Raw genomic sequence first — 18,986 nt, 5'->3', positions numbered from 1 at the left:
ATATGCTCATTACCCTTGTAGTAAGCGGCATCGGGTTGCTCCCCGCTCACCGTCCAGCCCTCCCCGCATGACGAATGTCCACCACAATTGACAGGTCGAACTTCTGGTCTGAGCGCGATCGATGACCCAGAGTCCCGCTAACCCGGAGTTGTCAATTGAATCCTCAACGGCACTGCTGTGCCGCTCAAGGTCTAATATTCTATCGTAACCGATCCGCGGAATACTCAATCACTCGCCATCGCGTCATCACGCTTAAAAAGTCTTGGCTCCGCGATTCAGCGTCTCTCCAGCCTCCCACATGGCGTGTAAGATCAGCGCAAATTGAATTGAATGTCAGGCAGAGTCATGGCAGCGGGAGATTTTCTGCATTGAGGAACTCTGAGAACGGAATGTAACACCAAATCCGGGCGGCAGCCCTCCGCGCGGACATCGAAAGTGAATTTACCGTACAGCGTTGCATCCAGAGGATCCAAACCCTGCCTGATCAGGTTTTAATCTGACATATTTAACCACAAGGCGGACTTGGCGTTTGAAGAAAATGGAGATTCAAGATTGTCGCTGAGAGACCAAATGTAACAATACTTCGTACGCTCACTGCCTTGCTCGAAACTCAGATGAGAAAGAGAAAGAAAGGTTCCGGGGTAAGAAGTAATCCATACGACTCAAAACTTATAACAGCATGCTGCGGCAAGATTTGAAGTACTGGGACCGTTTAGGGGGACAGATAATTCTGTGGACACTCCCATTGCGTTTTACTGTGTAACTGCCGCGCTCCACGCGAAGCAGATAATTCTGATCCACATCACTAGCACTTGCGATCACGTCCCACGATAAGCAGCCTATATGACTCGTAAGAGACTCCCCTTACACTCTGGGCCTTGTCAATTTCCACACACACTCGCAATGAATAGCATAACGTGACAACGGTCAAGTTCTGTTTCTGGAAAACATTGCAGCACTCGCCATTCGTTACCCTGGCTGCAGTCCGAGCGCGAGCCAGCCACGGAGCCCAATGAGGAAACCGGTCTGCGCCGGCAAGGACAACGGGAGCGTAATGGATGGGAACAGAGGATGCATTTATCCCAGACTCACCCCGCCTCCCGTGCCCTTTCCCCCCAGCGAAATGGTCCGTCCTCGACTCGGACCCGAGTTTGTCGACTGCTTCGACAAAACCAGCCATGGATGACATCTTTTGCATCTTGTCTAGCCGCCAAGAGGATGGCAGCTTATCGATTTCGGAGTTCAACACGGCCCAAGAGAGGGCGTTCGGGGTCAATGGATCCTTGATCATCGTCATAGTCTTCGTGATGGGTGTCAGGTTATACACGAGGTTCTCCATCACGAAGTCCATTGGGGCTGATGATTGTACGTGTCATTGGGGCAGCTTGTTAGTCGGTGAGTTCTTGCTAATCAACGCGATTCTCTAGTTATGATGATTGCCGGGACCGTGAGTAATATATCATTCCCAAAGCCACAAACTTTATTTGACGCATAATGCGATGTAGATTGCCACAATCTTGCAGTCTGTTTTCGTCATGAACTCTGTGAGACACGGCCTAGGAAGAATCAGTGAGCTGGACCAAACAAGGCCTGAGTTTCTTCTGCTAACTGGAGGCAGGAGCTGATATACCGTTCAATGAGTGGGAGCCAATGTTGCTAGTATGTTTGACCGGATGTTTGCTGAGTTTCCCCGAAGGTTATGTTTCTAAACATGGACTGCAACTTACTAACCTTACTCCTTTGTGCAAAGTCACTCTATATCTCCCGATTGTTCTTCGCTGTCGGCAACGTCCTCGTCAAAGTCGGCCTTCTGTTATTTTATCTGCGCCTCGATAACCGACCAACGATGCGGTGGACGGTGTATGGACTCATGGCGGCAGTGATCGGATTGGGAATCTGTCACTTCGTCATGTCCGCCATCGAATGCAACCCTGCCAAGGTATACTGGACATCCAAAGGGGATCACGAAATCTATGCGGAATACTGCATGCCGGCTGCGGTACAACAGGCATTCTGGGACGCCGCCGGGGTGATTGTCATTGTCACAGATATTTGTCTTTGGATCTGTCCGATTCCCATGATCTGGGGCTTGCAATTGCCGCAGGTACTTTCATTTTGAACATACCTCTAAAGTTCCTCGCGTTTGCTAACATGGAATGATAGCGGCAAAAGTGGGCGGTATCGGCAGTGTTTGCGTTGGGAGTGGTTTGCGTTGCAGGTGAGTCAGACTTCGGTGATACAGTCGTCCAAGGGATTGAATTCTGGAAAAGTCAGGCAACTGACCGGTGTTTATAGCTGGCTGCGTGCGCTTCTACTACGTCCGACAATTGGCAAACGAACCCGAGATATACCGGCAATTCGCCAGCTCGCTCATCTGGTACGCCGTTGAGCTCTACGTCGCCATCTTCTGTGGGTGCTCATCTGCACTTAAGGCGTTCTTCAAGACGTTCTTTCCCGCACTGCTCGGATTTTCTTCGTGCAAAACAAAGTATCCGTTAGGGAGCAATGGCAAAGAAGGGCAGGGGAATGGAACGCGATCTTCGTATCCTCTACAGAGTCTGCCGAGCCGACATACCGGATACAAAGCTACCATCACATCGAGCGGGAGAGGGAGGGGAGAGGAGACGAATATGGGGAATGCATCAAGAAACGACAGTGAAGAGGCTATCATGCACGGGGTTTCAGGAGGCTGGGATACTCTCAAGGGGGCGGAAGTGAAGCAGAAGATCAGTAGAGCTTCTACTGATTCGAACTTGAAGTAATGAAGTGCTTATGCATGGTTGCAGGGGGCAGAGCACCAAAGCCGCGCTGTCGGGCATCTTTATGTGACACAATGTCAGTATTTACTCTTTATGCATGTATGAATGACCTGATTCCCTTGTTGATTTCTAAATACTCAAGCTGCTCTAACCAACTTATCTGTATGTGACTTTGCAGTCACATGAAGTGCGGGATCTCGAGCGCTTTCAGACGTGATCGGAAACCGAATCCCAGGTTCCTCCAGCTCCCGAGTCCCACTCCGCTCCCGAAACTCCGCCGGTTCAATCTCCGCATTTGAACCTCGACGGCTTCCTGTGAGGTTAAAACCCATGCCGCGAGGCCCGCGAGTGCTAGCGCCAACTCTAGAAAGCACAGGCGCCGGCGACGCGCCGTTTGGATTCGTAACATTGTCCCCGCAGCTGCATGTCGTGGTTGGCGGAGTTGAATTGAGTTTCCCGGGGGGTTCAGTCGACACTCGAAAGACCTCGCGTGTAAGTCGCCAGCTTCGTCGGGTTCGGTATGAGAATGCGAAATTTATGACAACGACGGCGGACGAGGAGGAGAACCTTTTTAAAACATTGGTCTAATGACATTCATGACGAGGTATATAAATATCCGACTTCAACTTCGTGAATGCCTTCTGGACCTTAAAGTAAACCAAGTCCTCTGTCCTCACCCTTGATCTCCCATTTACAACTAAGAAACGAACCTTCTATAAACCAGTAAGAATGTCTAGATACGCCGAAGCCTTCCAGACCCCCAAGGGACCAGGCGATGCTCGCCCAACAGCCCTCCAAATCATCCAAGACGAAGGCCTCGTCGGGAAACTCACCGGCAAGACCATCCTCATCACCGGCGCAAACCAAGGCATCGGCCTCGAAACAGCCCGCGCGCTCTACCAAACCGGCGCCACCATCTACCTCGGCGTCCGCAGCCGCGAAAAGGGCGAAAAGGCAATCGCAGACATCACCGCCTCAACCAAGACCGAAACCTCCGGGTCTCTAGACTTTGTGGAAATGTCCCTCGACGACTTTATCTCCGTCCGCAAAGGCGCGCAGAACTTCTTGTCCAAGAGCAACGGCAAGCTCAACATTCTCGTCAACAATGCAGGCATTATGGCCCAGACAAAGACCATAACTAAAGACGGCTTCGAATCGCAGTTTGCCACGAACCACCTGGGCCACTTCCTCCTCTTCCAGCTCCTTAAGCCCGCCCTCCTCGCGTCCGCAACGCCGGATTTTGCGTCCCGCGTTGTCGTCGTGTCGTCCATGGCCCACCGCGCCGGCGATATCCGCTTCGAGGATGTCAACTTTGACGAGGAGGGATCGTATGTGCCGTACACGGCATACGGCCAATCCAAGACGGCCAATATTTACTTCTCCAACGAGGTTGAGCGGCGCTATGGGGCCTCGCGGAACTTGCACTCCACTTCGCTCCATCCAGGCGCCATCTTGACCAGCATGGCTGCGTCGCAAAACGTCGACGTGGACGCGATCAAGGCCAGCATGGGAGAGGAGACGTTCAACAAGCTCATGAGCACGCTCAAGAACCCGGAGCAAGGGGCCGCTACCACCGTTTATGCCGCCGTGAGTAAAGAGTGGGAGGGTAAGGGCGGGAAATATCTCAACGACTGCGCTGAGGGCGGACCTGGTGTCGGTGGATTCACGCCTGCGACGACGGATCCTGGGTATGCTTCGTGGGCTTACGATGAGGAGAAAGCTGCGCGGTTATGGAGGGAGTCGTCCAAAATGGTTGGAGTTGAGGATGATGCTTAGCACTTTTGTCCTGTGATGATGGGCTTGCCATGGGTTATCCGAGTGAGGAATCTTAGATCCTCCTTGCCGTCAGCACTATGCATCTTTCGGTCATCGCTGTCAGAGAGGTATGCATGTCGTAAGCGGACACCAATGCCCTGGATAAAATAGAGACTACGTTAGCACTAGCTATTGGCGGAAATGCGATGGACTTAACCCAAATCTCACGTAGCCCAGGCTTTCAACCTGCCAAGTGCTTACATGTGGGCAACCGTGAGAATCGGCTACGATTATCCCCGCATGAGCTTTGATGAACCGATGGGATAGCTAGGTTGGGTTCACTGTACATGCAAGCCAGGGCCAGATTCTTTCTCGCCGATAAAAGCACGCCGTCTGCCACTGGGGACTAAATGTTTGCGTAATGGTAAATCTATAGTCAACCGGCTCTTTCATCAGAAACTTGCACAAATACACGTCGAAACCTGTCAAAATGGCGTCCGACTCTATGCCACCAGACTTCTACGTCAAGGCCCTTCAATTCACAAAGAAGGCCTACAGAGATGAATACCCAGCTATCAAACCAGAGAACCCAGAGCTTTCTCTCGCCGGTAAAGTTATTGTGATCACCGGCGCGAGCCGCGGCATCGGTGGCTGGGTAAGTCCTCTCGCGTCCTAGACATTTATTGACCTACACCCACTCTCCTTCTTTGTAATGCTTGAACTCACCAGCGCCCAGGGAATTGTACCGGCATTCGCGAGAGCTGGAGCGAAAGCCCTCGTTCTTGTGGCCAGGGACGAGAAGAAGCTCACAGACGTCGCGGCCAAGGTCAAGGAGCTCAACTCCAATGTCGAAACACTCGTCTATCCCGTCGACATGACAGACGAAGCAGGCGTCAAGGCCCTCTTCGAAAAGGTCAACGCAACGTACGGCCACGCAGACGTCCTGGTCAACAACGCCGCCGTGCAGAAATCTCTCGAGCTCATCACAAACAGCGATCCGAAACTCTGGATGGAAGACCTGGTAAGTAGATAGTCCACAAGCTCCCCTTCCTGACCTTGATGATACGAGTATAATAACTTCCTTGCTAACAAACTTTGAAAACACAACTAGACCACCAACATCAGCGGAACCTTCTACCCAACTTTTCATTTCCTCAAATCCCTCCCCTCGACCTCGCACGCCCACATCATCAACATCACCACGATAACCCACTGGGTCGTGCCCACCATGAGCTCCTACATCATCGCCAAGCTCGCGACGCAGCAGCTCAACGCCCACGTCGCCGCCGAGCACCCGTACAACGTCACCACCGTCTCGGTGCACCCGGGCATGGTCCACACCGACATGACCATGGACCGGTTCCGCCCCTTTGCGCACGATACCCCCGCGCTCGTCGGCGGGACGGCCGTCTGGCTTTGTTCGGAGCAGGCGCGGTTCCTGAATGGGAGGTTTGTCGCGACCAATTGGGATGTCAAGGAGTTGATGGAGCGGAAGGCGGAGATTGAGGAGAAGAGATTGCTGCAAATTGATTTGAATGGGCAATTTGGGGCGCAGCAGTTCGAGTAAGAGAGGTTGGTTCAGCACGAGAGTGCTTGGGAATATTGAGTTAGGATCAGTCAACGCCGACGAATGTGTGGGAGAGTGATTCAAAATGAACATGTGATTAGTCTAGATTCATAAGTATCCAGCTCTATGTCTATATCATGAGATCTACCCGAAAATCCCCAAATATTCTGCGCCATGCAATGCTCCAGGGTATACAGTGACAATGATGGTACAAAAAAACGAACTCTATATACCGAAACCGATTCCCAACACTTTTTACACAACTCATAAACCATCTTAGGCCTCAGTCCTAGGAGGCCACTTGACACGCCTCTCGGCGCGTACGTACAGGTTGTTCGGGCGGATGAGCTGGAACATGGGATCGTACTCGACCGGGCCCTCCTGCGCCAGGCTGAACTTGTAACGGTAGATGAGCTTGGGAAGGAAGACCTTGACCTCCTGCAGGGCAAAGTTGAAGCCGATGCACATGCGCGGGCCGGTGGCGAAGGGGATGTACGAGGCATTGGGGCGGTTCTTGACCTTGTCAGAGTCCCAGCGGTCCGGGTCGAAGCGGGCCGGGTTATCCCAGACGAGGTGGTTGTTGTGGATGTGGTGGATGGCGGGAATGCAGATGGAGTCCTTGGGCAGCTTGTAGCCGCCGGGGAGGATCATGTCCACCTTTGAGGTGCGGGCGGGCTGGTAGGAGGGGTTGTGGCGGCGCTGGGTCTCCTTGATGTACTTGTCGAGGAAGGTCAGCTTCTGGGTGAGATCGGCGGTGATTTGGGTGTTTTCGTCAAAGCCGTTGTCGATGAGCTCCTGGAGGAGGCGCTCCTGCATGCCGGGGTAGGCAACGATGCCGTAGAGGAGCCAAGAAAGGAGGGAGGAGGTGGTGGTGAAGCCGGCGCCGGTGGCGACGACAAGGGGCTCCATGATGCGCTCCTTGGGCAGCTTGTTGCCCTTGCTGTCGCTGGCGCGAAGGACGTAGTCGACCATGTTGTCGGCCTGGAGGGCGGCCTCCTGCAGCTCGAGGTTCTCGACACCCTTGGAGGCGTTGTTGATGGACTCGTTCATCATCTCGACAATCCGGCCGCGGGCGTCGCGGAGGCGCTGAGGGTCACCGAAGGGCAGGGAGGCGTACCAGCTACCCATGGAGGTGATCTTCTTGTTGAGCTCGAGAGACTGGGCGATGCGGATGACCATCTCGTGGGGCGGGGCATCGACGGCGGTGAAGTGCTTAAAGTCCATGCCGAGGACGAGCTTGCCGACGGCCTGGGAGCCGAGCTTGAGCATGTAAGGATAGACGTTCCAGGCCTCCTCCTTCTCGTCGAGCTCGTCAAAGACCTTGAAGGAGTCCTCGATAGTGGCCTGCATGGTCGGGGCGTAGTGACGGACGGCCTTGGGGCCGAAGGCGGGCGGGAGGAACTTGTGAACCTCCTTCCACTCGGGAGTATCAGTGTCACCGAGGAAGACTCCGGATTCCTTGTTCTTGATGGGGTACAGCGGGTGACCGGGGATGATGTTCTTTGTGAAGAAGTCGCTCTCGGAGAAGAAGATGTTGGCGATGGCCGGATCGTTGGTGTGGTAGATGACGGAACCCATGTTGGTGGTCTTGAAAATGGGGCCGTACTTCTCGAAGAGGCGCTGGTGGTTACCGAGATGGTCGGGGTAGACCTCGAAGTAGTTGCCTATGAAGGGCAGACCCGAAGGGCCGGGGACTTCGCGAACGGGGTGGCCGTCAATGGTGATGGCGACGGGGCCCTCGGCGGCGAGGACATCGGCGACTGTCGTCAGAGCCTCATCTCCAGAGACGAAGCCAACGCCTTGTAGTTGTGTTAGTTCGTTGCCAAGGATCCATGATATGGCGGGATATTGGGCTTACCCTTGTGGTCGACGACGGCAAAGTGAGAGGCGGCGAGATGTTGAAGACCTTCCTCGTCTGTTGAGGCGGGAATCTCGAACTCTGTTACGACTGAAGGGTCTTCACCCAACAGGTGGAAGCGTTGTGATGACATGGTGTAGGATGTGATGTGTGGATGGAGTAGGAGGAGCGCACGAATCTGGAGATGTCCAAATAATTGTATTCAGGATGTACGAAGTAGTAGTAGTGAAGTAGATAAGACAAGACTTCAACCCAAAAGCTGCTGTGCCAGATGGAGGGGGATGCAACCCGTTGACGATATATAAGAGAAAAAAAGAGATCGCAATCAAAACAGTACGTACCTATGGAACATCACAATATGGCGCAGCTTATCCAATCCGATCCCAGGCAATGCCAATTCTTTTGGTGGGAACACACACAAACACACAGACCGAACAGCTGGCCGATGAGTGACGAGCGAAGAAAAAAGTGGCCTGCCGAGGTTCATCTCAAGGTCCCCTTGACCCAAGGGCCATGACTTCATGGGCGGCGCTCAAGTCCGAAAAACAAGCGGGCCGTGAGAGTGAGACGAATCCATTTGTATATCGGCTCCGTGGCCGGCGTGGGAACAGTGGAACACGGCGAAACCAAGCAACAGACTCGTACATAGGTTCCAGACTGCAAGTGCAGAGTCAAAAAAAGATGTGGGCGCGGACGGAGAAGAGCCGCGGTTCTGGCATGATGACAGCGGAAACCTGAACCATCGCGGAAGGAGGATGAATGCAAGAGAAAAATCGGAGATTTGGAGCACGTTTGATGCGCCGCGATAGGGCTAAACAAGGGTGATCTGCGCTAGAGGCGTCCAGGTGCCGAGGCGAAAGGGCCAGGGGTGGGTGCTTGGCTTTGAACTTTGGTGCATTGAATGATTTGATAAGCTCCAAGATGGTCTTTCTCGAAGGTCGGAAGTGGGAAAGGAGGCCACATTGACAGAGGGAGAGACGAAAGGGAGCAGAGAGAAAGCTGCAGAATTTTGCAGAGCAGGGGTGGCAGAGTGGGGGTCCATCGTGGCTGACTCTAGGTACGTACCGAGGGCTTAAGTGGCTCCGTCGCCGTTTTGTCGCCGCTCAAGTCCCGAAGTCCGTGGCCTCGGCTCGTTTTATGCCACCTACGTAATCTCTGCCTGTTTTCATTGGACCACGCACCACCGAGCTTTGGTCGTAAATGGCATGATGCATCCAATCATCGGCCGTCTTCTTCCGGATACCGTCCGCTTGTGGGTCTCTTGTTATTTGCGTCAGTTCTGCCACTCGGCCCCTGAGACCGAACCGTTAGTTACCGTACCGCTGCTATGCTCTGATTTCTTCGATAACAACCTCGAGGGCACGGATTTCCAGTGCAGGAACGAATCTCGCAGTTGCTACCTTAGTGTTAGTACACTAGACAGAGCCGCGGCCCATCTCTTGGCTTTCCGGTAGTCTCTAAAGTGGCATCCCTATCCGTGTCTGTGACGATGTTGGCTTTACACTTTCTTGTCCTAGTTCATCTCTATTTAATTTTAGGCTTGGCTGATTTGCGATGAAGATCGCACTTTTTTTCTGCCTCCCTCGTTCTCGCAAACCAACACTTCAAGAATTCTGCTCTCATAGCACGTAAGAATGCATCATATGGAGGCGCTGGGTAGGTGTAGAAATGATGGTAAAGAAGGGAACCGAGTCGTGCATTTCTCTGAAATCAAGGCATAAACGTCAATCAAGTCATCAACCCGCTCATTGTGTCGGGACCGCCGAGGCACATCGCCGTAAGTGGGTCCGGTTCCCGACATCCAATCCCGTGCCTTCGCTTTGTCAGTCGCCCCCCACCCGCCGACCGCCGGCCGAATCTTTCCAGATTCATCTCTTCTGCTCATTCCAAATGGATCCCAATCCTAGCTCCTAATGGTCCCAAGCTTTGGGAACGTTTTGGAGCTTTCGAAAGGAAAGCTCCATAACTTCGTTCCCTGGGCTCCATCGACTTTATCGCGCAGAAGAACGCGCGCAGGGTCCCCCGATGATGCCCACACTTTATCTCTGTGCCTCGGCATCTTTGCCCTTCGGACATTACCCTTGTTTCCTTTTGTTTTTTTCGTTCTCATTCTCATCCAATGCAAAGTGAGGTGTATCTTCTGACGAGTGACGACGATTCTGGAATTCCTCTTGTAAATTGTGGATATACCTAGGCATCTTTTCCGCTGGCAAATGTCGCCATGGCCTCGCCATCTTTCGATAAATAGGAACGCTGCACTTCCCCCCCGTTCCGAAGCCCGGCCCTCTGAAGTAAAAGGGGTCTTATTCATTGTAACCTTGTCCACACATCACGATCGACATCGATCTTTCCCATTTCTTAGATAAGATAGTAAAATTCTCTTTGATATCATCAGCGCGACACGACTTTGCAACAGCGTAACACTACTGCTTCTCACCCCGCCCCCTTTCCCATCTTCGACCATCTCTCAGAGATACCAATATTACATACACATTCACAATGGCGGCTACAGAGTCAACAGTAGGCCCCGAGTTCACGGCCAAGGAGGTTGCCGCGCACAGAGAGGCAAACGACTGCTGGATGGTAATCCACGGTGAAGGTAAGCTCAACCCCCCTCCCAAAGTCGCTCTCCGAACTTGCCCACAGACCACGAATCTAACCACCAAATAACAGTCTACGATGTCTCAAAGTACCTCCACGACCACCCCGGTGGCGCAGATGTCCTCGTCGAGGCCGCCGGCGTCGACGCCTCAGAAGCCTTCGACAACGCAGGCCACTCCGAAGACGCCTACGAGATCATGGCCGACTTCAAGGTCGGCAAGCTCAAAGGCGTGAACAAGCGCTCCGCTCCCAAGGCCGTCCGCCTCCAGCCCAAGGCTACCCCCGAGAAGAAGACCTTCTCCGGCTCCGGCTCAGCAGCCCGCGTCGCATCCCAAGCCGCTGCTGCAGCCCTCTTCATCGGTCTCGGCGCCGTCGCCGCCCGCCACGCCTCCTCCACACCCGCCGGCCAGGACGCCATCGCCGCCATTCAGAGACTCAACATCCAGTTCCCCGCATGGCTCTCCTTCGGCAGCGGTGCCGCCCGCTCCAAGCGCACCGGCTTCGGCTTCATGGAGGGCTTCGCCGTCGCCTCAGCCTTCTTCGCCGTTGCGGGCTCCATCGCCGCAAAGGAAGCCTCCAAGCTCCTCCACTACGAGCTCACGCCCATGCACTACCGCCCGCACAAGAAGATCCCCAAGGTCGCAAAGGCAAACCCCCTCAACCAGCGCGGCTGGCTCGACCCCGTCTCCTATCACCCTCTCCCTCTCGTCGAAAAGACCCTCCTCGCCCCCAACGTCTACCGCTTCGTCTTCGAGCTCCCCACCCCGACCACCGTCCTTGGCCTGCCCATCGGCCAGCACGTCGCCATCAAGGCCGAGATCGACGGCAAGTCCGTCTCCCGCTCCTACACGCCCACCTCCAACAACGCCGACATCGGCAAGCTCGAGCTCGTCATCCGCTGCTACCCAGACGGCGCCCTCACCGGCAACTACCTCGCCAACCTTGAGGTCGGCGACGAGGTGCAGTTCCGCGGTCCCAAGGGCGCCATGCGCTACCGCCCCAACCTGACAAAGAAGATTGGCATGCTCGCCGGCGGCACGGGCATCACCCCCATGTACCAGCTCATCCGCGCCATCTGCGAGGATGACCGCGACACCACCGAGATCAGCCTCATCTACGCCAACCGCTCCGAGGCCGACATCCTCCTGAGGGACGAGCTCGAGGCCTTTGCGAGAAAGTACCCCAAGAACTTCAAGCTGCACTACCTCCTCGACTCGCCGCCTGAGAACTGGGCCTACGGCACTGGATACGTCACGCAGGAGATGATGGCCGAACGGTTCCCCGCGCCCGGTCCGGACTCCCGCGTCATGCTCTGCGGCCCGCCTGGCATGGTCAACGCGGCCAAGAAATCGTTGGTGAACCTGGGCTTCGAGAAGCCTGGTGCCACTTCCAAGATGTCTGATGCCGTTTTCTGCTTCTAAGCTGCTTCGCTTGTTGGGGGAATGACATAGAGAGATACCATGGGAAGTTGTGATTATCGTTTTTTTCCGGAACTATTTCTTTTCTTGTGTCAATATCCATGGGTTGCATCGTAACGGAGTCGAGGAATAGGTGCATCGGGGTTGGTGTCTGGATTGATGACATCCCATCTGTACCATTGTTGATACCTTCCTGTAATAGACTACAACATCTCCTTTGTCATCTTTAGAGATCGAAATGAACAACCATAACAAACGCTTAAGCTCCGCAACTCCTTATTCCTTAACTCCATTAATTTCGGTCTCCCAGACCCTCACAGTCTCACCGATTTTTTCCCATTCATACTCCTGACTGGATATTTTACTGGCAACCTTCATGCATGCTGCCAGGACGAAGCGTCCACCCTCCAGTGTCCCTCCTTGTTCCCTAATCCCAGGATGATGCTCGCTTGATTCTGTGCCGCGGCAGCATTGCGGGAGGCCTGCGCTAACGACACCCCTGTTTGCTTTGAAGTGATATTGTCTCGTAGAGATGAGCCATTGTTTTAGTGAATCGGAAGTTTGTCCGAGGTACCAGAAGGCATGCATCTTCGGGGAGTTGAGACATTCATATGTTATGAATCCAGATGGTGAATGCGATAGTCGAAATATTTGCGCCGCGTTGCTGGCTGCTGCTGGGAAGGCTGTGCCATTACGCCTCATAATGCTCCCAAGGCTTCTTGTTGCGGGCCTCCTCGCTCCTCAAGTGCTCTCTCGTCACTATGAGAGCTTTTCCTAGTCGATTCTCACCCCAGTGTTGACGGTGAGACAAAGCATGTTTGGCGGTATATTCAATGCCTCAAACGCGATCCTTTGACGCAGCCTCGCAGAGCAGACGATCGCCTGTGGATAATAGCTTCCGGCCCAAGGACGCGTTCTGTCCGAACTTCGCTTTGTTGCATGTCTCGGCGACGGCACTCTTGATCAGATCCCAACTCTCGTTTGTGAATCCATCGACGTTTTTGCCTAGTCTCTTCTGTTCTTTCGGACTGATTGCAGCTAGGACTTGATCCTGCATCGGGATGTCATGGAATCTTGCGGCTTTGCAATACATCATGAATTGCTCGGCACAGTTGAAATTGATGATTCCATCACGATCCGTTTCGTCTACTTTGTGGCCGACAAGGTCGGAGATATCTGCCTTGGAAATGGTGAAGCTTGTCACAAAAAGCGGGCCCACTCAATGTGGGCAGCATTAACCATACCCATATCTCGTGACACACCCCCCAGACGCCTAGAGCCATCCTCCGCAATGGGCGTCTAAAACTGCGCCTTAGCCCCGCAAGTAGTAGACTAGCTAGAAAAACCTCTACCTGGACAGAAACTCGAACGGTTACTTTTTATTTTAGGTATACGACCTATAAATAATATAGCACTTTTAATTATTATAATAATAGCGGATAGAGCTAGGCTTATAATTATTACGAGTTATAGTATATAGTAATAGGTATACGGAGTATAGTAAAGTGGCTTAACCTCTTAAAATAGAAATAGATAAAAGAAAAAGGTCTATATATAGGATGTAAGTGAAATATACGTGATACAGCACGTGATAGGCACTTTGTGGATTGTGGTCCCTATCCTTGTTACGTGATAAAGCTCGACTTGTGCCATTGGCAGAATTCTCCCCATTCTGCATCAGGCATGTAGAAGAATAGCGGGTTGTCAGCCTGACTGTTTTCTGGCTGATCGATTGTTCTTGGCTTTGTAGCTTTATCGATTGTTGTCTTTGGTGGTGGTTTCCGTTGTGATTTCGGTGGCAATTTCTCTCAAGATATGGAAACCAGTTTGACGACAGACAGACAAGTAGGCAAGGGAATCGAATGTAAAATCGATATGGTCTCTTCTGGTCTCTTCTGTTCTCTTTTGTTTGCTACTCGTTTACCTACGAAGGGACATGTCGTCATTTTATAGCCATATATACTAACACCTAGCCATCCGGGTGACTTGATCTTCTATCAAATGATTCGGAGATAGCAATCAAAGGTGAAGCGTACCACGGTACTCTCTTAAGAGCGCTGGAATATACATGGTCATGCGCACCCTTTCGCCCCAAATTAGTAGATTCAGCCCAGTTACTTCGATGTTGCTTGGACGGCACGCAAGCAAGTAGGGCTACACAGCATAGCCACATCTCACTCAGTAATCATTTGTAGTTAGATACTCTGCAATGTAGAACTCTCTTCTCTCGGGTAACCCTATCAACATAGGAAAAGGCTAATTCAGTTTAATGTATATCCAGTTCCAAATGGTCACTTTTCAATCGAGTGCGGCAGGGCATCATGCAGCGAAAACTTCATCAGAGTGGATGATGGAGAACATTCATGTTACAATATTATGTATTTCGAAATCGTGATCAGACAGCCAAGCCACAAATCTGTTCTCGCTATGATTTTGTCGATAGCCGCTTTTCCGCCGTCGTCGTATGAGTGGCCTCAGCTCCCAACTTGCCCCCATTCATAGAAAGAGGCCTGACCTGTCGATTTCCCATCCACTCCCACGGTGACCCAGGCGGTGATGAGTGCCGATTATTAAACGATGTCCGCGTAAACCCAGCTTCGACGTCATGATCTCTTGAGGTCGGAGACATCCCGTCATGAAGAAGCGGCACCTCCCCGCTTGTCACCCTCCTCATCTCCGCAATCGTTGAAGGCCGCAGCGTCATGCTCTCGTCCCGGGGAATCATCCTCCCCCGCCTCGACGTCGTCCACGTCCTCGCCTCGTACGACAGCTGGAACTCCATCGTCTTCATGATCCCCGATGACGGTGGCTCGGTCGCTGCCCCGTCTGACGATATCGTCGATGTGGTAAGCGTGGTATCAGCGGTAATGCAATCAAAGCCGCCGCTGGCCGCTGACCCGCGCCGTAGCGGAAACGCCCACGACGCCCGACTCCTTGGCGGCGGCATCGGCCGCATCTGATGTGCCTGTGGGCCGGAGGAGATCCGGGATTCGTAAGAAAAGTCGTCAAACCGCAGGCGTAGTACGTCGTTTTTAGATGTGCCCCCGCTTCGAAACTCGTGCTGCCTCCTCTCTGTTCTGTCAGATAGCGCCATTGAGTCGTTTGTGATTGTTGGAAGGTCCCGTGTTCGCCAGATGCCCCTTTCGTATCCCCGCCGTTGTCTTTTCCCGAGAATATGTCGAACCAGCGGGGATAAAGCCGGTGCACAGGCTGCCGCTATGCCAATACCAGGTTCGATGTTGCTCCAGATGGCGAGATATGCTGTGTCGCCTTGGGAAAGTAAGTAAATAACCAAGCTTGACTATAGGGGAGCTTTCTTGAGACATACGAAGAAAGTTTTCCTGATTGAGCAGTCCTGGAACAGCTACTGCGCGCACTATGGTAGCAATGCTCGCTCTAAAGAAGACGGGAGGTGATTAGTAAGTCTTAAAGCTTTTTCATATGCTGGTATGTAAATAGGCAGGGCGACATACATGGACGCGAAGCCTAGCAGCAGAATGACTAGTAGTTTCGTCTTTAGGCGCATCTGCAGGGACCAGACAATCAACAACGGCAGAGCGCCAAAAGTCCAGTCCGCGAGACAGTTCAGGATCGCGAGGGTGTATGTGCAGCCAAGCACGACGCTATCTGAGAAGCAGCTGCCTGGTGTCCGAGGGCCCACGTCCCAGAATACGTGAAGCGGTCTGCACTGGAATATGACCAGGATGAAGTACAGGGACCCGAAAACGAATGTCGAACATAGGAGTATTCGAAGTGTCCAAATATGTAAAGGTACAATGGCAATGCTTAGCAATAGTAGGCCAACGCAGACTTTCAAGAGTATAGTAGTTATCAGATAAAGGAGTTCGCCGGCGAAGAAAAGCTGCACGCAGAGTATCAGCTCCTTGGTGTTCGCAAAGTGGAAAGGCCCCAAGCTTGTTGTTTCACAGTTGAGGAGCCATCTACACATACCTGAAGAGCTATCCTTCTGTCCTCTGGTGAAAACTCTACAGCATCATGTCCAGACCCGTGGAAGACTGCCGCGATATCCGTAAGAAGGTACGCAGTGAATGTGATCTGGACCAGGCATATGAGCTTGTCATCGAGAGTGAACACCCGTGTCAGGAAGAGCCTCGAGTAGATGCGCAGCGGCACCGCGACCCAGGTGAGGCAGAGGCAAAAGATGGCGACCGCGAGGACGCGACGAGGTCGGTGCGGGTCAATGTCGACGTCTACCATGCCGCGACATGAGGTTGATCGTACCTGATGATTGCCACTGCTGCATCAGGGAAATTGCGGCAGGGGCAAGAAAGGGCAATCAGGAAGAGAACAAGGTAAGAAGATCTATGGAGTCAAAGCCGGCCGTATTCGATGGCATGCGATCCGTAGGGACGGCACCCTAATGAAAGAAGGTCAGGTTACGCAAGGATCGGAACCATCTTCTCTCCTGGATGCGGGGAGGGGGGTCCGCTCGAGCTAAAAAGAACATAGAGACATAGGTCCAGATAGAAAGAATAGACTTTGAACCGGCACCTGGCTCAAGCTTTTGGATCGGCACCACGCTCAGAGGCCACGGGCCGGGTGTTGACGTCGGAAAGTCTGATGGACGTGGATACCATCTCGCCTTCTGAAGATCAGTTGTCCATATCTGGACAAAGAGTGTTTTCAATGGGATCGAAATGGGTACTCCCCATGAAACGTGGGATAAGCTCACTCAAAGCTTGAGCTAATTACTGACAGATGGGAAGAAAGAGGCATTGGCGCGTGCTCCTCCAAGCCCAAAATGCGATGTGGCATTGTGGGAAATGCGACGATTCATCCAAAGTCACTCGCCCTACCCGTTCCAGTCGTCCCTTGTATGCTCCTCTACCTCAATCCAATAAGCTTCTCACTCAGTTGTTTTGGACTGATGTCGTGAATGGTCTAGGTTTTGTCGAGCCTCTAATGCAGTTGCAAACGGCCTAGCACCGAGCAAATGCAGAAATTCCAGGTACGCTGTGGCCATGCACGACGATCAGATGGAATGTGGGGGGATGCCACGGATCATATAACGAAAAAGACATCATAAATGATATGATTGAAGGGGCGAAGAATACATGGTTTGAGACATTTACTTGCCAGCTTTCCAACTTGGGACTGTGGCTTGAAGTATGCAGAGATTTTTGGGTTCTAGTCCACTTGAAAAGTCGACGGAACAGGCAATAAATACGAACTTGCACTGGCGTCAGACGATCTGGACCTTTTGCCCCGCGCCAAACAGCCTCTGATATCGAGCTTACGTCCAGCTCAGCCACGCCGCGCAGTACTGGCGCGTCTCCAAAGGTGCCAAAGTAATCAAGGTCATCCGCTGCCTATTCTTCAAGCATGGGCCAGATACGATCGAATGCGAGATACGTCGAGCCAGATACGAGACATCCCACAAACCAGGACAGCTGTCAAAGTCACGTCCACCCGGCCTGAACTTCGCTAGGTGCCGTAGCTCTCTGCGCTAACCCAGGAATGAACATCCAGGCGCCGAGTACCCAAGAAACGGCCGCCCGCAGATTCCAATCTCTGTTGTACCAGTAGATGCTGTCGGGTGAGTCACCGTACATGTCAGTGAGCTCCATGGTCCGCTTGCGGATGAGGAAGTAGTCGGCAAACATGATCCCCCTGAGCGGACCGAGGAAGACGTTGAAGCTGCCGACCACGGTTAGAAAGTTGCTGGCGCTGTTAAGCAGTGACGAGGGCTGCATGACGAGGACGAAGACGAAGACGGTGGTGAAGTATCCCCCGCGGCGGATCGTAAACCATGGCGGTAGCAGCGCGGCTAGATCGATACCCGCGACTACACAGTTGGAGGCAGCGACCATGCCAAACTGCGATAGCATGAAGCGATACTGGCGAACGCAACCCCATCCCGAGCGGCGGAATTTTAGCCTCGTTCTTGCGCACAGCAGCGAGGAAGGCGTAGGGCTGCCATAGCAGCTTTCCTTTCCTTCGTTGGGGTAGAGCGTTGCCTCGCATGACGCGCAGATAATACCGATACAGGCCACAAAGATGGTTCCAATAGGTACCATAATTAGCTGAGCGAGGACTGGGTCCCCTGGTTTCCGTGCATAGCCGGTGTAATCGGACTGAGACCATATATGCGTGGCGATACCTCCAATGTTTGCCGTGACCGCGGCTACGAAAGCCCATCCCAAGTTTCCCCCTTGCGCAGGCTTGATACCAGAGACCTTGCTCACATCTGCAAGAAGGGGACCTCCACCGCCCGCACGAGCGGTAGACCAGATCAATAGCACAAAAACGGCTTCCACCACTGTAGTCGAGGCGAAGAGGGACGGTTTGCGATAGTTTTCTGGGCTGAACCACATCAATGGCAGACAGAGCTGGAAGTACAGGATGAAGGAGATGAGGTCATAGACTTTCATCGTCCCGTCCGCAAACTCAGAATCCAAATTGAGGTACGATGGCCAGATGCAGGTCAAGAGGACCCTCAAGCATTGGCTCCCATGCCACGTGTTAGTGGCTGTCCATACAAAGGATGAGAAGACTCGGATGGCCTGGTCGCGAGATTAGTCAACACAGCCTCAAATCTTGTTTGCACTGGGAAAGGTAAGGTGAGATTTAAGGTCTAGACTTACTATGGGAAACAGATAACCCCATATACCTCAATTCTGCTTCTATCAAAAGCGGAAACCCGATATGCCACTTTGCGCCGGGGTGGCCTCCAGCTATACACACAAACTTAACAAAGGTGTGAGCGACGACGATTGCAATCATCAATTGCTTTAGCTCCATCAGCCCATGGATAGCTGCCTCTAGTTATCTCGCGGGTTGGGCTAAATCGCTTACCCAGACGTTGAGTTCCAAGAAGATCGAGGAAGAACCCGTCGTCCCAACGCCAACATTGAAAGATTCGGTAACCATCCATAACCCCAAAAACTCCCAAGAACCGTAAGTTCGACGGGACGGAGGTAACGGACGGGAATCTTTGTTGACGTAGATGTCCACGTCAGTGTCTGTATCTTTATTGACCTCTACGCGCCGAATTAGACGGCGGCCCC

At 52.9% G+C, this 18,986-nt stretch overlaps 8 protein-coding genes across 8 annotated transcripts; 3 read left to right on the top strand and 5 right to left on the bottom strand.

Moving 5' to 3' along the window:
- Nucleotides 1-1,155: 1,155 nt before the first annotated feature.
- On the top strand, nucleotides 1,156-4,569 carry BDZ83DRAFT_797777 (uncharacterized protein). Its single transcript, XM_060515907.1, has 8 exons — nucleotides 1,156-1,365; nucleotides 1,428-1,447; nucleotides 1,506-1,569; nucleotides 1,619-1,659; nucleotides 1,751-2,104; nucleotides 2,164-2,218; nucleotides 2,296-2,409; nucleotides 3,484-4,569. The coding sequence occupies exons 1-8, from the start codon at nucleotides 1,179-1,181 to the stop codon at nucleotides 4,533-4,535; spliced, it is 1,887 nt and encodes a 628-aa protein (XP_060357890.1). The 5' UTR covers nucleotides 1,156-1,178; the 3' UTR covers nucleotides 4,536-4,569.
- A 229-nt stretch (nucleotides 4,570-4,798) lies between these two features.
- Nucleotides 4,799-6,173, top strand: BDZ83DRAFT_713106 (uncharacterized protein). Its single transcript, XM_060511629.1, has 3 exons — nucleotides 4,799-5,169; nucleotides 5,251-5,535; nucleotides 5,626-6,173. Exons 1-3 carry the CDS (start codon nucleotides 5,005-5,007, stop codon nucleotides 6,079-6,081), a joined length of 906 nt encoding a protein of 301 aa, XP_060357889.1. The 5' UTR covers nucleotides 4,799-5,004; the 3' UTR covers nucleotides 6,082-6,173.
- A 184-nt stretch (nucleotides 6,174-6,357) lies between these two features.
- Nucleotides 6,358-8,072, bottom strand: BDZ83DRAFT_593621 (cytochrome P450; the record flags this gene model as incomplete). The annotated part of the gene is made up of 2 exons (XM_060506644.1): nucleotides 6,358-7,880; nucleotides 7,940-8,072. The coding sequence occupies 2 exons, from the start codon at nucleotides 8,070-8,072 to the stop codon at nucleotides 6,358-6,360; spliced, it is 1,656 nt and encodes a 551-aa protein (XP_060357888.1).
- A 2,366-nt stretch (nucleotides 8,073-10,438) lies between these two features.
- On the top strand, nucleotides 10,439-11,961 carry BDZ83DRAFT_593626 (oxidoreductase NAD-binding domain-containing protein; the record flags this gene model as incomplete). Its single annotated transcript, XM_060506645.1, has 2 exons — nucleotides 10,439-10,538; nucleotides 10,613-11,961. The coding sequence occupies 2 exons, from the start codon at nucleotides 10,439-10,441 to the stop codon at nucleotides 11,959-11,961; spliced, it is 1,449 nt and encodes a 482-aa protein (XP_060357887.1).
- A 688-nt stretch (nucleotides 11,962-12,649) lies between these two features.
- Nucleotides 12,650-13,643, bottom strand: BDZ83DRAFT_724688 (uncharacterized protein; the record flags this gene model as incomplete). The annotated part of the gene is made up of 3 exons (XM_060512686.1): nucleotides 12,650-12,795; nucleotides 12,835-13,154; nucleotides 13,603-13,643. 3 exons carry the CDS (start codon nucleotides 13,641-13,643, stop codon nucleotides 12,650-12,652), a joined length of 507 nt encoding a protein of 168 aa, XP_060357886.1.
- Nucleotides 13,644-14,270: 627 nt separating this feature from the next.
- Nucleotides 14,271-15,358, bottom strand: BDZ83DRAFT_190371 (uncharacterized protein). Its single transcript, XM_060501589.1, has 2 exons — nucleotides 15,287-15,358; nucleotides 14,271-15,228 (listed from the first exon to the last, which is right to left on the bottom strand). Exon 2 carries the CDS (start codon nucleotides 15,050-15,052, stop codon nucleotides 14,384-14,386), a length of 669 nt encoding a protein of 222 aa, XP_060357885.1. The 5' UTR covers nucleotides 15,053-15,228; nucleotides 15,287-15,358; the 3' UTR covers nucleotides 14,271-14,383.
- On the bottom strand, nucleotides 15,131-16,508 carry BDZ83DRAFT_770102 (uncharacterized protein; the record flags this gene model as incomplete). Its single annotated transcript, XM_060515336.1, has 4 exons — nucleotides 15,910-16,508; nucleotides 15,432-15,820; nucleotides 15,287-15,354; nucleotides 15,131-15,228 (listed from the first exon to the last, which is right to left on the bottom strand). Coding segments are annotated over exons 1-4 (822 nt in total), but the record flags the coding sequence as incomplete, so codon positions are not given.
- Nucleotides 16,509-17,170: 662 nt separating this feature from the next.
- On the bottom strand, nucleotides 17,171-18,569 carry BDZ83DRAFT_643403 (permease for cytosine/purines, uracil, thiamine, allantoin-domain-containing protein). Its single transcript, XM_060509671.1, has one exon. It carries the CDS (start codon nucleotides 18,348-18,350, stop codon nucleotides 17,379-17,381), a length of 972 nt encoding a protein of 323 aa, XP_060357883.1. The 5' UTR covers nucleotides 18,351-18,569; the 3' UTR covers nucleotides 17,171-17,378.
- Between the last annotated feature and the right edge of the window lie 417 nt (nucleotides 18,570-18,986).

The sequence above is a fragment of the Colletotrichum acutatum genome (genome assembly GCF_030867785.1).
Source record: "Colletotrichum acutatum strain CBS 112980 chromosome Unknown BDZ83scaffold_222, whole genome shotgun sequence".
Taxonomy (NCBI): Eukaryota; Fungi; Ascomycota; class Sordariomycetes; order Glomerellales; family Glomerellaceae; genus Colletotrichum; species Colletotrichum acutatum.
The sequence above is the reverse complement of the archived record's forward strand: the minus strand, read 5'-3'. Positions and strand labels throughout refer to the sequence as shown.

What these genes read in the sequence shown, in the direction of transcription:
- BDZ83DRAFT_713106 (XM_060511629.1), top strand. Translation starts at nt 5,005, where the DNA reads ATGGCGTCCGACTCTATGCCACCAGACTTCTACGTCAAGGCCCTTCAA. An exon ending in GCCGCGGCATCGGTGGCTGG is followed by an intron (nt 5,170 to 5,250) that starts GTAAGTCCTCTC and finishes ACCAGCGCCCAG; the next exon opens with GGAATTGTACCGGCATTCGC. An exon ending in AACTCTGGATGGAAGACCTG is followed by an intron (nt 5,536 to 5,625) that starts GTAAGTAGATAG and finishes AAACACAACTAG; the next exon opens with ACCACCAACATCAGCGGAAC.
- BDZ83DRAFT_797777 (XM_060515907.1), top strand. Translation starts at nt 1,179, where the DNA reads ATGGATGACATCTTTTGCATCTTGTCTAGCCGCCAAGAGGATGGCAGC. An exon ending in AGTGGGAGCCAATGTTGCTA is followed by an intron (nt 1,660 to 1,750) that starts GTATGTTTGACC and finishes CTTTGTGCAAAG; the next exon opens with TCACTCTATATCTCCCGATT. An exon ending in GGGGCTTGCAATTGCCGCAG is followed by an intron (nt 2,105 to 2,163) that starts GTACTTTCATTT and finishes ATGGAATGATAG; the next exon opens with CGGCAAAAGTGGGCGGTATC.
- BDZ83DRAFT_190371 (XM_060501589.1), bottom strand. Translation starts at nt 15,052, where the DNA reads ATGGCGCTATCTGACAGAACAGAGAGGAGGCAGCACGAGTTTCGAAGC.
- BDZ83DRAFT_643403 (XM_060509671.1), bottom strand. Translation starts at nt 18,350, where the DNA reads ATGAAAGTCTATGACCTCATCTCCTTCATCCTGTACTTCCAGCTCTGT.